Here is a 14,856-nt window from a genome sequence, read left to right as displayed (position 1 = left end):
TGCCAGATTGTTCTTTGTCCTCATGCAAGACCGTCCAGCGGTTCTCTGCCTGAGCACCCGGTGCCGACCGAGCCTGTCCCTGACCCGATCCTGCTTGCGTTTCCCTGGTGTTCTGACCTGCCCGCTTCCACTCTTGGTCGTCCGCCTCCTGCCTTCTCGGTTCCGACCCCGTTTATCCCTGATGTTCTTCCCCCCCAGCAACCCGACCAGCCTTCTGCCCCCGACCACGTCTACAGCCTCTGCGTCCCTGGTGTCTGTCTGTCTGTTCCCTGGTCCTTGTTGGTTCGGGCCTGCTCCTGATCCAACACCTTCCCCCTCATTGTAGTCTCTACTGTAGTCTCTACTACGCTGTTTGTGCTGCATTTGGGTTCACACCACGCCCGTTTCAAAAAGTCTACATTCTGAGAGTGAGGTCACGGCTTTGTACGCGCACATCCAAAGCGTGTGCGAGCTATGTCCCGGGAGCGCGGATTATTACTATCATCATTATTATTATTATTATTATTAATAAAATTTCAAAACAACATCGTCAGTAGTTCCGTAAAAAATACATTCATTTCCACGTTGAATTTTGTACGGTTCGTGAGCGCGCACGTCTTTCACACTGACACCACTGCGCATGCTCTATTATGCCATCAACGCGCAGGTCAGAAACGTTTTTGGAATGGGACGCCATCTTGGACCCTGGGGGCTTGGTTTGGAGCTGTTCAGACTGAGACGAATGAATGAATTTTGTTTTTGAACGTGTATAAAATATGTAACTATTTGTACATACAAAATAAAGAAATTATAGATAATAATAATAATGATAAAAGCAAAAACATAACAAAACACCACACAGTTGGATAAAGGAGGAGGAAGAAGTAAAAAACTGTTTTCATTTCCTTCCCCTTTTTACCTATTCTTCAGTTTTGCTGGAACTTCTTGCTCGTCCATAGTTGGAGGGAAATACTTGACTCCGTTTTCTTCTTTGATTACTTTTCTTTATTATATATTTAACACGAAATCTTCCATGCGCAGAGCTCTTTCTTTTCCGGCATTGAACTTCCCATAATACAACAGAACATAAAAACAAAACACGCTCATACACCTTATTGGTGATAGTGGATCATGTGACCCCCACTGGCTGATTAGCTTCAAAATAAAATCATAAAACAAAATATGAGAACCTACATAATCCAACAAAATATTGCCAAATATTGCTTCACAGATATCCATCTAAATACATAATATATAAACAGCCATTCAAAATTACAACATATATACACTCCATAAATATCTATATATGAAATCGTATTAATACAGATGTAATATAACACAATATTACATAATATAATATGATATAGTATAATCTATATGCATATACAACACTACTCTTTGTTGATTCATCCCTCATCACCCTCAGTTATCATACTTCCTCTTCCATATACTTGTTTAAAAAATACTTTATACCTTTTTAAAAACAGATTTATATTTTATTCTGTCCTGGATAGCACGTCGGGTGTATTGTAGACAGATAGCTAACAGAAGAGCTCGTAGGTTTGAGTCCAGGTTGAAAGTTTACTGCAATCTTCTGAGACAGAGACAGAGTTTGTTGTAAAACTGCAACACAATAAAAATGTACAGAACGTTACCATTAAATCAAATTAAATATATGCAACAACACTGGTTACACTTTCCTTTTTTCCTTCTCAGGTTATTAATCAATTCAATGGCTTACACAATATTAACTAAGGCAACGCATTTCTTTGTTGCCCGGCTCACTAACTGCAACAGGATTGGCCCAACGGAGGATGGAGGAGCATTGATAAATGTGAATTTTATTTACAAAACCAAATAATACGTGCAACTAAGCCATAACCACAACAAAAGAGCCACACTTACAGGATAACCTCACAGGTAAGTAACAGCATAAACACAGTAAATAACAATCATGGTTTAAACGTAATGCCACACACACACACACACACACACACACACACACACACACACACACACACACACACACACACACACACACACACACCATGAATGAGGCTTAACAATGAATTAAATCTGCTTTGTTAGAAGCTACGACCCTGTCAGCATTCGCATTGTACCGTAACCAACTAGAAAAAATATAAATGAGTCGTTGTTGGGTTGTTTTTTTTTATATGTATATATATATACATATATAACTTAAATGCGCCTTCAACAATTTTAAACTTAACTTAAATGGGATTACAATCATCTGTACTTGCCGATTGATCTACTCCAAGGTTCAGACAACAACTCTGCGGTGGAGCACAGTCTGCATGTGTCACGTTAGATCGCTTCTCAAAACAGGGGCCTTTTTCCAGGCGTAATACCCTGACATGCCACAAGGGGGCAGCGGAACATTACACAAACACTGACAGGAGTCAGAACAGTTATACGTCCTCTTCCAAATACTTTTGCACCTTTTTTTAAGCAGATTTATATTTGTACATTGGACGGTCGTTCGTTGTTAACGACAGGGTGTTTTTGTTTTCATGTAGAGAGGTTTATATCTGCTGCGGTATATCCACTTCTTAAGCTTTCACTTTGGACTAGAGGAGGGAGCTGTGCGGTGTAACTTCCGATTTTAAATAGAAAAAGATTTCTTTATTTTTTTATTTATTTCAGTTTAGTTTTCAATTAAAGCTTAAACCGAGTCCTGTTTGGCTTTTCATGGGGAAGCGCAAAGGAGGCGTCAGCGTATGTGAGTGCTGAGTGGTGTAGTTTTTATTGTCTGTGTTATGGTGACACCCGGTGGTTAGGGCAAACCAATGAAAGAGTAGCACAAGCGGTCACAAACATGATCCCTCCTGATAACTCAAAGACAACCATAAATACCGAAGGCAATGTGACAGGTTGCAGACAAATTAGGTACGTTTTTGTTTTTTTGTTTTTTTTTAACTAAAAGACTGATTAAACGATGTTTTAATCTTTTTTTTTTTTTTTTTTTTTTTTTATTGCCCTCATGTCACGCTGTTAAGCATATTTAAGATTATAAGTGGCAAAGCCCTGTTAGTTAATTAAGGAAGTCAGTGATATAATATCGCGAGATATTAAGTTTTCTGCAGCGTGACTGCAAAGTTGGAGGCCCCGATGAGACAAATGAGGGATTTATCTTTGCATCGCTGGAAAACAGTCACATCGATCTGGGTGGCTGCTTTTGCTTTTGTAGGGGGCGCTGTTTCAAATCCATTTCGGACCGCGTTGCAAATATGACGAGTTTGAACCACGTCCAAAAATGTAAAAGTCAAGATACTGTAGGCATGAGTGTCTGATTAATACACAAGTGAGGAACCTTAATCCTAAATCATGAGCCCAGGCCTAACCCGAAATTTATGTCCCTAATCCTAACTCCAAGCCTAACCCTAAATCTAAATCTAAACCTTATCCTAACCCCAGCCCTGGTGAGTCAGAGTGGTATAAACCAAAATCTCCACATGTCTGAAAATAAGAAAAGAAAAAAGAAAAACATACAGTATGTTGTTTTCTATGGAGCAAAATAAATAAATAAATAAAAAATGTGATAGTTTATCATGAAACAGAGTAGTAGAATGCAAAATCTCAACATATCGAAAAATCGAAAAAGAAATTGACATACGAACTGTATACAAGTCCACACATCACAGACCAATTGTTGAATGTTCATGATGTGCTCAGTATTTTTTGCCCTCTTCACATTAGCTCTTACACGTGCTTTCAGTTCTCTAAACAGTGTGCAGCCTTTCAGCACAAATCAGGCTTTGAAAATACTTTCTACTGTGGTTGATCAATTCAGGGTTTCTGTTTTTTTTTTTTTTTTTTTTTTTTTCTTAGTTGACAAAAAAAAGCAGATGTCAGAGACGGTGAAGTCGGAGAGCCTTTTCAAGCGCACACCCATTACAGACTTTCTACCGCCTATATCCTCTCACGGAATCAACTCCTCAGCACATACGTGACTCTCAGCCTCAGTGAAGCCTCTTCATGTGCAACTCAATGGAAAATGTGGCTGCTCAAGGTCTTCAGTGCCATATGTAAGTTGTCAATTCTTTTTTTCATTTCCATTAAATATATATATATAAATCTGACAGAGCTGATGTCTTTTCCTCTTGTTATTATTATTTACAGGTTTTGCTGCTTTCTGTGCAGCTCAGAATTCAGGGGACGGTAAGAATCAAATTAATTTAGATTTTTCTTTCGATGAACAAAGTACAGTAGCTGGTCTGCACATTGCGCTTGTTTTAAAATGGTCTTAAAGTAACTCAGTTTTAAAGAAGAAAAGAGTCAGTGTTTGTCAGTGATGTACCCATTCTTATTTTTTATTTTATTTTATTTTTTATTTTTCTGCAAATGACAAACCTGACAACCTGTCAAACCAGATTATAATCTGCTTCTGTGAGTGGGAAGTGTACCAAGCATGTGTGTGCAGTCGAAATAACTGGGAGGAACCTGAAAAACTCTGTGAGTCAGGGTACTTCCTGCAAACGGTTGCCAGCCAACGCAAGTCGGCAGCTCTTTACTTCTCCTCTCTCTCAGCCTGTGGCGCTGGAATAATTCACGTTCTAGCTCGGGGGGGTGGAGGTGGAGAGGGGGGTCAGGGGCTTGTTGTTGCTGTTGCTTTGACTGTAGTTCCAAATCTCTCGCTCTGTCCGTCAGTCGTGTGCTAAAGTTGTGTCTGTAACCAGCCGTTGCAGCACAGGTCGCAACTGTTGGTGATTAGATTGGAATCGGAGCAGGCTTACGAGAAGAAACCATGCGTTCTCTAAGCACTCTAGCACCGATATAGGATACTGACATTCACAAACGTAGGTCTTTGGCCTTATTGACAAAGTTGGTCAGCAAAAACAAATCGTAGACTTTTATCCACTGAGTGTAATGTTGTGGGTTGTTTTTTATTTTTTATTTTTGTCTATTCATTTATTAAGACGTTGCAAAGTCTTTCTCAGTGTGACACACTCACCCTTTTCTGGCGTATAGAAACGGTGACACCGTAAGAGATAAACAGACATGGGTGGATGGATAGATAGACTGTCCGTTGATACTTGAGGAAGGCACAAGTCATTTTTATATTATTGGGAAACTCAGACAGAAATTAAATTAATAATTATTATTTGCATTTCTGTTTGCAGATCCTGTTATTATTCTAATGAATCTTTTTTTTTTTTTTGTCTATGAACTTTGGTGTCTTTTTGCTATGTAGCCCCACACCCTGTGCCGTCTGTGAGTCTGCTGACCCCCTGGCACGACGTGTTCCCCTCTGAGAAGGTGGAATTCCAATGCAGCGTCAGCATCAACAACAGCTATGAATACACCTTCACCTGGTCCAGAGATGGACATAATATCCTGCCTTCAAATTCGGGAGACGGCTCGCTGCTCACGGTGACAGTGGGTGCGCTGGACTCTGGAAGCTACACGTGCAAAGCTCATCACACGGCCACGGGGCATCAGACTGCATCTGGCAACTCTGAGATGCTGACGGTGCATCGTAAGTGGCACAGTTTGTTTGTTCGTCTGCGTGGCACTGCAGTGTGTGAAATAAAGTTTCCTGGTTCCTCTATGTCTTTGTCACACCAGCAAAAGGGCCACAGCCAATTGTGCACGCAGAGCCAGACTGGGGGACCATGTACCCGGGAGAATCTATCAACTTCAGCTGCTCGATGGCCGTTGGGTCTGGTTGGGCCTTTATTTGGTATCACAATTCGACTGAAATAAGCACATCCGGCAAAATGTATAGGGTCGATGCTTTAGAGTATTCTCACAGCGGAAACTATCAGTGCACAGCCAAGAGAGGCGAGGCTGCATATTCCACACACAACAGCACAGCAAAAAGTCTGGAGGTCTCTGGTAAGATCATCCATTTGTTAAATGGCATAGTGTTTTTGCTTCACGTGCTTGTGCTCTTTTCAAAACAAGTATATAGAAGCTCACCAGTGTCATTTGAGTGTCTTTTTTTTTTTTTTTTTTTTAAACACTCTGGCCTCTTTTTTTTTTTTTTTCTTTTTCCAGAGATTCCTGAACCTGAGCTGATAACGGTGGTTCCTTGGGCAGGTTATTTCAAAGAGGAGTCTGTGCAGCTTCAATGTCTATTTGAAAGCCGTGACTGGGCCTTTGTGTGGTACCGAAACGGTGTGCAGCTGGTGATGGACGAGGTCATGACCTTGGATAAAGAAGATCCCTTCCTGAACATCTCATCCGCTGCTAAAGAACATCAAGGCAATTATTCGTGCGGTTTGACATTGGAGTCAAGGGGACTTCGCTCACGACGTAGCAACATAGTTCGAATTGAAGTTTACGGTAAGCCATTGTGAATATGAATAATATTCGAACTTGGGTGATTTGCAAAATAATTTCAATGGAAAAAAATCAAGCAGCCTTCTTTCTAAAGCAGATAAATCCACTTTTTTTTTCCTAGTCCATCTGTTCTTTACAAAACAAAATCATTTGTTAATGTAATTGGTTTGAGAGTATAGTTCTGCTCTAACTATTGTGCTTTGGTTTCCCTTTTTGGGTTTTAGACCAATTCCCAAAACTGACACTGCACAAGGATCCTGCTTTTGACTTGATGTTTGTTGGAGAACTGGTTAACTTCAATTGCAGCATCAATGTGCCAGCGGAAATGGAGTATTTGTGGTACAGAGAGGGAAACATTTTCTCCCCTGAAGGGAGCACCGTCAGCGTCCCCCTTGTTGCTGGGAGTGGAGGGAAGTACTCATGCCAGGCCACCAGGGGAAACACAGAAGTGACTAGTGAGAAAATATTGCAAGTTGTTATTGGTGAGTAAGAAAACATGCGCGAAGACTAGAAATCTCAAAAATTGTATATTGAAAAGAAAAGAAATTGACAAAAAATGATGTGCTGCAATCCTGGAGCACGGTGTTTGTATCACAGTTCGTTAATCTGTCACTGATGCTGTTTGTCCCTGACACATTCAACAGCGCTTTGCTTCCGTTTTGCACATTTCCTGTTTCAACAGGATGTTGCGGTGCGATGAGCAAGAGGGTGGGTTGGCACGCATTTGTGTGGTGCAGGGACGTAAACACTCTCGAATCTCTAAATGGTGCAGTTTTGTGCAAGTGGAAGGGAACTAATTTTGGCTTCGTGAGAACTGACTGAGCCAGGATGAGGTTTTAGACCTGGAGTTTCAGACCTACTTGCCTTGCCCCCATTCATACTAAACTGAGCAGGTCCCAATCCTTGACTCAATTTTGACATAAATAGTATAAATAAAATAAAAATAATTATAAAAAACAGTCTCTTTGTACACACTACAGACTCTATCCATGCAGGTTAAACATTATCTCACAGCAATGGGAGTGTTTTGCATTGTTTTGTGTTGTTTTAGTCTTTTAGTGTAGCATTTCTGTGCAATTCAAATAATTCTGCAGGTTATTTGTTTGATACGCAAAATAAGCAGATATGTCCTTTTTCTTTTCTTTTCCTGCGTAGACCAGAAGCCCAAGCCCTCGCTGACTCAGCAGCCAGATGATAACAAGGTGTACACTGGAGAGACAGTCAGCCTCACTTGTAATGTTCAACTGTCCACTGGTTGGCAGTATGTCTGGTTCAAGGATGGACAACCACTCCAGGTCAAACACAGCAGCCACATCATCACAGCAGCAAATGGGTCCCACAGTGGGGTTTATAAGTGCATGGCCATCAGAAACCAAACAAAGTATACGACGGAGTACAGCCATGAGCGGGTCTTGAAGATACTGGGTGAGTCAAAGTTAGCTTGTGATGATGCGTTAAGATGTTTACTGCTGCACGAATGTCAATGAAATCCTGCAAGAAGGATGCTGCAAGCTGACTTGAGGGAGATACTTCCTAAATGATATCTGTGTTTGTGTGCAGAAATTCCAGTTCCTGCCCTGCGGCCGCTGACGCAGTGGTTGGATGTGTTTCCCACTGAGCACGTGAACTTGAGCTGTGCCATACAAGGCAGCTCTGACTGGAGATATGAGTGGGAGAAAGACGGACGGCCGCTCTCGCCCAGTCAGGTGGTGTCTTTTGACTCGGATAAGAGCGTCCTCTCCATCAGCGGCGCTGCAGCCCCACACGGTGGACAGTACGGCTGCTCCGCAGTGCTCAAGGGGAGGTCCGTGACCAGCGGCGCCAGTGGGAAGCTAATGCTCAAAGTTTACGGTGAGATGTTTGTTTTCTCGTTTATTCGTGAATGTGATTTTGCAGATTTTTTACAACATGCGTAGAAATGCAACACTCATGTTCAAGTATCATTTGTTTCTATCGAATAACAGATGTTAAATCTGTTTTTTTTTTGCATTTTTGTATCCCAGGTACTGTAGTTATGTAGACTGTTCTATGTTCATCCTAATTTCCTCTGTGCATGCAAGAGAGAGTTTTTGACCTTGCACTATGAGTTAACGCGCTTTTGATCATCGTTCTTGTTGATGGTCAATGTGTTAATTTTTGGTTCATGTGTTTTTCTGTTCTTGTTTATGGAATATAGGACACTCCGAAAGCACACTCAGTTTCTCTGTGGAGGTGTGACCGGTTGGCTCTGTTTTTAAACAAAACAAAAAACAAACACGTTCCACCTTTAAATCAAACAGTGCCGGTGTTCAAAGTGATCAGTGGAGCACGTGTGTGGTTGAGTTGTGGGACGGACAGTTTGAAATGTCAACGTGTGCTTGAGCTGCACTATTTTCACAGAACTTGCAGTCGCATGGTTTTTGAAAGAAATCCAACCACAGCTGATCGAAATAGATTACTAACTGTCAATAAGCAGCAGGTGTGAGCAAAAAGACACCATTCCGTGCTAATGACAACAGGATTAGATAAAAGCATTATCTGGTCATGACAAGATGAAGGCAAAAAACAAGACAGGGTTAAATTACTAAGAAAGAGTTTGTTGTTTGAACCACTATGAACGTGTACATATTAAAGCATCCACAAAAGGAAACAGCAAAGGACTTTCCCTTCGTGTCTCACTAAGGACAGGGTCACCAATCTTTTTGAACCTGAGTTATACAAAGGGCAACTAGTTTGCTGCACCCTCCTGAAATAACAAGCTTTCTCAGTTAGCCCTTAGTTATATAGTATTATTAATGATACTCATGTACGCGAAGACACTGAGCACGTTAATGAGTTCTGGTAATCATTATCAAAAGAGACTTAACAAGGTTGAGTAAAAATGCGGGCGGCTCATGTGGAGGCTACCTGGAGCCCGTGGGCACCACGTTGGTGACGCCTACGCTAGAGGTTCAGGTGCTGTTACACCTGATGCCTCTGGGGACATGGCGTGGGGGTGGGAGGGTCGGGGGTGAAAGGGAAGGTGTGACTTATGCACCGATTTTGTGTTGTTGTCATGTGTACTTCACAATTAAGAAATCCGTCTGTCAATGGGTTTTTGGATTTTCCTCCTTTAAATATTAATGCCCACATGTCTGCAGCATGTTAGTGAAATAAACACAGGAGTTTGTTTTTTTTCTTTTCTTTTCTTTTCCTGCGTAGACCAGAAGCCCAAGCCCTCGCTGACTCAGCAGCCAGATGATAACAAGGTGTACACTGGAGAGACAGTCAGCCTCACTTGTAATGTTCAACTGTCCACTGGTTGGCAGTATGTCTGGTTCAAGGATGGACAACCACTCCAGGTCAAACACAGCAGCCACATCATCACAGCAGCAGATGGGTCCCACAGTGGGGTTTATAAGTGCATGGCCATCAGAAACCAAACAGCGTATACGACGGAGTACAGCCATGAGCGGGTCTTGAAGATACTGGGTGAGTCAAAGTTAGCTTGTGATGATGCGTTAAGATGTTTACTGCTGCACTGATGTCAATGAAATCCTGCAAGAAGGATGCTGCAAGCTGACTTGAGGGAGATACTTCCTAAATGATATCTGTGTTTGTGTGCAGAAATTCCAGTTCCTGCCCTGCGGCCGCTGACGCAGTGGTTGGATGTGTTTCCCACTGAGCACGTGAACTTGAGCTGTGCCATACAAGGCAGCTCTGACTGGAGATATGAGTGGGAGAAAGACGGACGGCCGCTCTCGCCCAGTCAGGTGGTGTCTTTTGACTCGGATAAGAGCGTCCTCTCCATCAGCGGCGCTGCAGCCTCACACGGTGGACAGTACGGCTGCTCCGCAGTGCTCAAGGGGAGGGCGGTCAACGGTGGCAAAAGTCAGAAACAAAACCTTCTTGTTTACGGTGAGATTTCTTTCTTTCTTTTTATGTCATCATGTGGGTTTTTACAACATGGCAACATTTTTGGGTCTGGATGTAGCTTGGCGGCATCCAGACCCAAAAATGGGTCCGGGGTTAAAAGAGTAAAGTCTTTTAAAAGAGTAAAAGACTTTACTCTTTTAACACCTGTTGACACGGACCTCTCTCGTCTTCACCAACCCCAACCCCAGCAGAAAGCCCCCCCCCCCACTACCACCTCACCTTGCCCAAACACCAACAACAACACCAGACCTAAACTAAACACCAATCCTAACCTGAACAACAACCCCTAACCATAGTCTTAGTCTTAGCAACTCATCTAAGCTGTATGAGCTCACATAACTGAAGCTACCTCAATCAGATCTGCACCCGGCTTTGGTCACGTAAATATGAAACGGATGTGATGCTAATCATGTCTTTCGTCTGTGTTTGGCCTAAATTACACCATTTCCAAGTTCTTCTTTTTTTTTTTTTTTTTTGTCGGGATGTTTGCAATGCATACCCCATCTATGGAGCTTAAACTTTGTCTTCAATTGAGTAAAGGTAGAAGGTCTAGTCTCAAAAAGAGAAATGACTCTTCTCAGTGTGTGAAGCCAGTACAAATTTGCGTCAATCTTTTTTTTGGCAAATCCTTGTCTGTTTTACCCCCCCCCCCCCCCCCCCCCCCAACCCCACCCACTGAATAGCACACACAGGAACACAAAGGATATTACTCACTCCTTTATTCATTTTGATTAGTTGATTTTTTTTTGAAGAAAGCAAAGGTAGTAAACCTGAAAACATGATGCAATGGTTAGCAAATAAGGAAAACCCATATAGATCTAAACTCATAATTCCGGAACCAATAACAAACCATAAGATTATTTATCTTAAATATGCTATAAATATATCAATATAGTTTATATTAAATACACATTCAAGCAATAATTGATTTGATTTAAGAATAGCTAAGTTAATATGCAAGTTTTACTTTTAGAGTAACATACAATAGACGACGTAATACAATGCACATACTACAATATAATGTACGCTATAAAAATATACTTTTTAATTAGTGAAAGCAAAATGCTCTGAAAAATCAATCCATCCGCGGCCGAACCTATTCTGCAGAGCACCCCAACCATCCACGGCCGCAACACAAGCAGCCGGTCAAAAAAACGACAACTTCCATCGCTGCAAACGACACCCGGCGAACCGACAAAAAAAACAGTTTGCCTGGTTGTGACGCTATGGTCGCACCTGCCAACCACAGAAGCTCCCCCGTTCAGACCCACATCAATGATACAATATGTACGACCTCACACAAGAGACAAACTGGGAGTCCATGCACAAAAAACAGCCCCATTCAAGGCGTGTGCGCCCCACAGTCACCGTAACATGCCCCAAATACAGATAAACTCATTGTCCCGTGTATTGTGATTAGAAATGGTTTTATTCAAGCTTTTCCTGATTTCCTTTGTGTGTGAATCAGTAGGTTTCATTTTTTTTTGACCTTTTATTATCAATGATTGTTGTATTGGTCAGCTTACTGACATTTTTTAAATATGGAAATAAAAGTTTGTTTTTTGGTGGTTTGCTTTTTAAGCAATGATGTGCAATTACACTGAAGAAGAATAATAAATACATCTTGTCCCAGCTTTAATCAAAAGTTTTGATCAAACGTTTTATCATTTCAGATGAAAAATCCACAATGACAAAATCCAACTGTTAATAGGCTTTGGATTTCGATCATTCCAGTATTAATGTCCACATGTCTGCAGCATGTTAGTGAAATAAACACGGGAGTTTGTTTTTTTTCTTTTCTTTTCTTTTCCTGCGTAGGCCAGAAGCCCAAGCCCTCGCTGACTCAGCAGCCAGATGATAACAAGGTGTACACTGGAGAGACAGTCAGCCTCACTTGTAATGTTCAACTGTCCACTGGTTGGCAGTATGTCTGGTTCAAGGATGGACAACCACTCCAGGTCAAACACAGCAGCCACATCATCACAGCAGCAAATGGGTCCCACAGTGGGGTTTATAAGTGCATGGCCATCAGAAACCAAACAGCGTATACGACGGAGTACAGCCATGAGCGGGTCTTGAAGATACTGGGTGAGTCAAAGTTAGCTTGTGATGATGCGTTAAGATGTTTACTGCTGCACGAATGTCAATGAAATCCTGCAAGAAGGATGCTGCAAGCTGACTTGAGGGAGATACTTCCTAAATGATATCTGTGTTTGTGTGCAGAAATTCCAGTTCCTGCCCTGCGGCCGCTGACGCAGTGGTTGGATGTGTTTCCCACTGAGCACGTGAACTTGAGATGTGCCATACAAGGCAGCTCTGACTGGAGATATGAGTGGGAGAAAGACGGACGGCCGCTCTCGCCCAGTCAGATGGTGTCTTTTGACTCGGATAAGAGCGTCCTCTCCATCAGCGGCGCTGCAGCCTCACACGGTGGACAGTACGGCTGCTCCGCAGTGCTCAAGGGGAGGTCCGTGACCAGCGGCGCCAGTGGGAAACTTACGCTCAAAGTTTATGGTGAGATTTCTCTGTGAATGGCTTGGCCTCATTGTCTGTAAAAAAAAGCTATTCAAATAAATATGAAGCTATACGAGGCTTTTGCGTAGATGAGTTAGTTGATGTAGTAAATGAACAATTGGCCACGTATATTTCCTAACATTTCACCGTGCTACCATGCCCTTAGCCTGTTTCTCTGCTGCTGCTCAAGCTCATTTTTATGCTGATGAAAATGGAATTGTGTTTTTTTTTTTTGTTTTTTTCCCCACTTCTCAGATACACAACCCAGAGTTACAATTTTGAAGATCCCTGATCATGACGAGATCTACACGGAAGACTTGATCTCGCTCAGCTGTCACGTTAACATTTCCTCCGGATGGAAGTTCCAGTGGTTCAAAGAAAACCTTCCGCTTGCTGAATCGGCAAGCGATCACACTGTTGCCTCTGCTGTGACAGGAAACTCGGGTTTATATCAGTGCAAAGTAAAAAGAGGAAGCGGCATTTTGTTTGAGTCAGTCAGTCCGTTGGCCAAGCTCGATGTCAAGGGTGTGTGTGTGTATCTTTAAGCCTTTTTATATTTTCTGTATGTGCATATGGAGGTTTTTGCTTATCTCTGTTCTAATTGTGCCTCTCCAGAGCGTCCCATGGCTTATGTCAGCCTGTTGACCGGGTGGTCCGAGGTCTTTTCCACAGACAGCTTGGTGCTGCAGTGTGACGTGGAATTACGCGACGAGTGGAATTACACCTGGTAATTAACTGAGTTACAAATCAGAAGAATGCCTCTGCGTCGGGACATTTGGACGGACTCTTGTTGTACATTTTTGAACTTGTGCAGGTACAAAGACGACCATGAAATCAACGGGTCGTATTCCAAGAGACACGTCGTCACGCCCCAGAATGACCCCGAGCAGAGTCTGCACAAGTGCAGGGGCGTGAGCTCCAAACGACCCCTCTACTCAAAACAAAGTGATTCATTCAAGACCAGGAACCTTCGTGAGTGTCACCGAGCTTTACAAGTCGGAATGGGGGACATTGCTCCATTTCAGATCTCTGTTTCTCACTGAATCCTGTAGTTTTGAAGAGACGGGTGCTGCTCGCCATCTCTGGCTGCATCGTCTTCGGAATCACTATCACCATCCTGGGATGCATCGTTCTCAGAGCCTGCCGCAAACCAGGTGAGTTTACTCTTTATGAATGTATTTATGAGCAATATGTTGAGCTTTTACCAATGCAGAAATCCAAAAATCAAGGCAGATTTTACACACCGGACCTTTAAGTGACCATTTTAAATGGATTCGTTCAACATTATTGCTGGAATCACAACTTGTCCGAAGGACATCTATCTTGAGTCCCTACCTAGTGCAGACCTCCATGAGCTGACACATCTTTTCTTGCCGCACAGCTAAAGACGAGTACAAGCCTGATGAAAATGACCTGTTTCTCCCTATGAATCACCTGAAAGACGGTGAGGGTACGTAGCCCTAACTCATTGCTCTTCACACTGTGGGTACCGACTGGTTGGTGTCCGAAACTAAAACTTGTGAAACCTATTTTTCAACTTTCATAAGGCGTTGGCTCTCTCTCTCTCTTTTTTTTTTTTTTTTAATTTCCATTTTGTAGATGCACCCTGTCCGTTGGTTCAGTATATCACCAACGCAGCACTGAACACTTCCAAAGGTACCCTGGACTAAGTGTAAAGAATGAGACTGAAACGCAATACACAATAACTACTAAAGTTCAACGTGCATGTCTGATCTTTCCTGCAGAGGGAGACAATAATGACCTGATCTGCAGTGAAACTACGCCGTTACCCATAACATCGCAAGATGACCAAGGTAGCTTCTAACAACGTGCAATGCTTTCTGACAAATCTTGCAGCTGACTGTTGTTGTTTTATTTTAGGATGGGTTTTTTTTTCTTTTCTTCCAAAAACAAAACCCATGTCTGGCCCTTTTTGTCTCTCTAGATTTGGAACCCGAGAGTCAGCCAGCAACAGAAACCAACGGTGGGCTGGCTTCCTTTAAATGAGTCAGGGAGGCTCTCTACGCCTCGCAGCTGAGCGAGCAGACCACAGTCCTGACATGAGATGTTTTTATTACAACCTGTCTGTTCTGGTGTTTCTGTAAATGGCAAAAGTGTTGACTGCAGTCGTGCTCTGACTCTTACCTCTTCAGCTCTTCTGACAAA

The 14,856-nt window shown here is 42.4% G+C and overlaps 1 protein-coding gene across 3 annotated transcripts; it reads left to right on the top strand.

Moving 5' to 3' along the window:
- The first annotated feature begins 3,877 nt into the window (after positions 1-3,877).
- On the top strand, positions 3,878-14,816 carry LOC142885807 (hemicentin-2). 3 transcript variants are annotated; one of them, XM_076022526.1, is made up of 20 exons: positions 3,878-4,025; positions 4,120-4,158; positions 5,192-5,476; positions 5,566-5,835; positions 5,998-6,285; positions 6,507-6,764; positions 7,438-7,707; positions 7,843-8,133; positions 9,463-9,732; positions 9,868-10,158; positions 11,995-12,264; positions 12,400-12,690; positions 12,946-13,215; positions 13,306-13,417; positions 13,505-13,662; positions 13,743-13,844; positions 14,072-14,134; positions 14,290-14,346; positions 14,436-14,504; positions 14,636-14,816. In XM_076022526.1, the coding sequence occupies exons 1-20, from the start codon at positions 3,995-3,997 to the stop codon at positions 14,695-14,697; spliced, it is 3,747 nt and encodes a 1,248-aa protein (XP_075878641.1). In that variant the 5' UTR covers positions 3,878-3,994; the 3' UTR covers positions 14,698-14,816. The 3 variants fall into 3 exon arrangements, with proteins under 3 accessions (XP_075878641.1, XP_075878640.1, XP_075878642.1); XM_076022525.1 differs by having other exon boundaries at positions 14,072-14,140; XM_076022527.1 differs by lacking the exon at positions 5,566-5,835 and having other exon boundaries at positions 14,072-14,140.
- Positions 14,817-14,856: the final 40 nt, after the last annotated feature.

The sequence above is a fragment of the Nelusetta ayraudi genome, unplaced genomic scaffold, assembly GCF_046127955.1.
Source record: "Nelusetta ayraudi isolate G7.1 ecotype Tasmania unplaced genomic scaffold, CSIRO-AGI_Nayr_v1 ptg000012l, whole genome shotgun sequence".
Classification (NCBI taxonomy): domain Eukaryota; kingdom Metazoa; phylum Chordata; class Actinopteri; order Tetraodontiformes; family Monacanthidae; genus Nelusetta; species Nelusetta ayraudi.
This window is presented reverse-complemented; position numbering and strand designations above follow the sequence as displayed.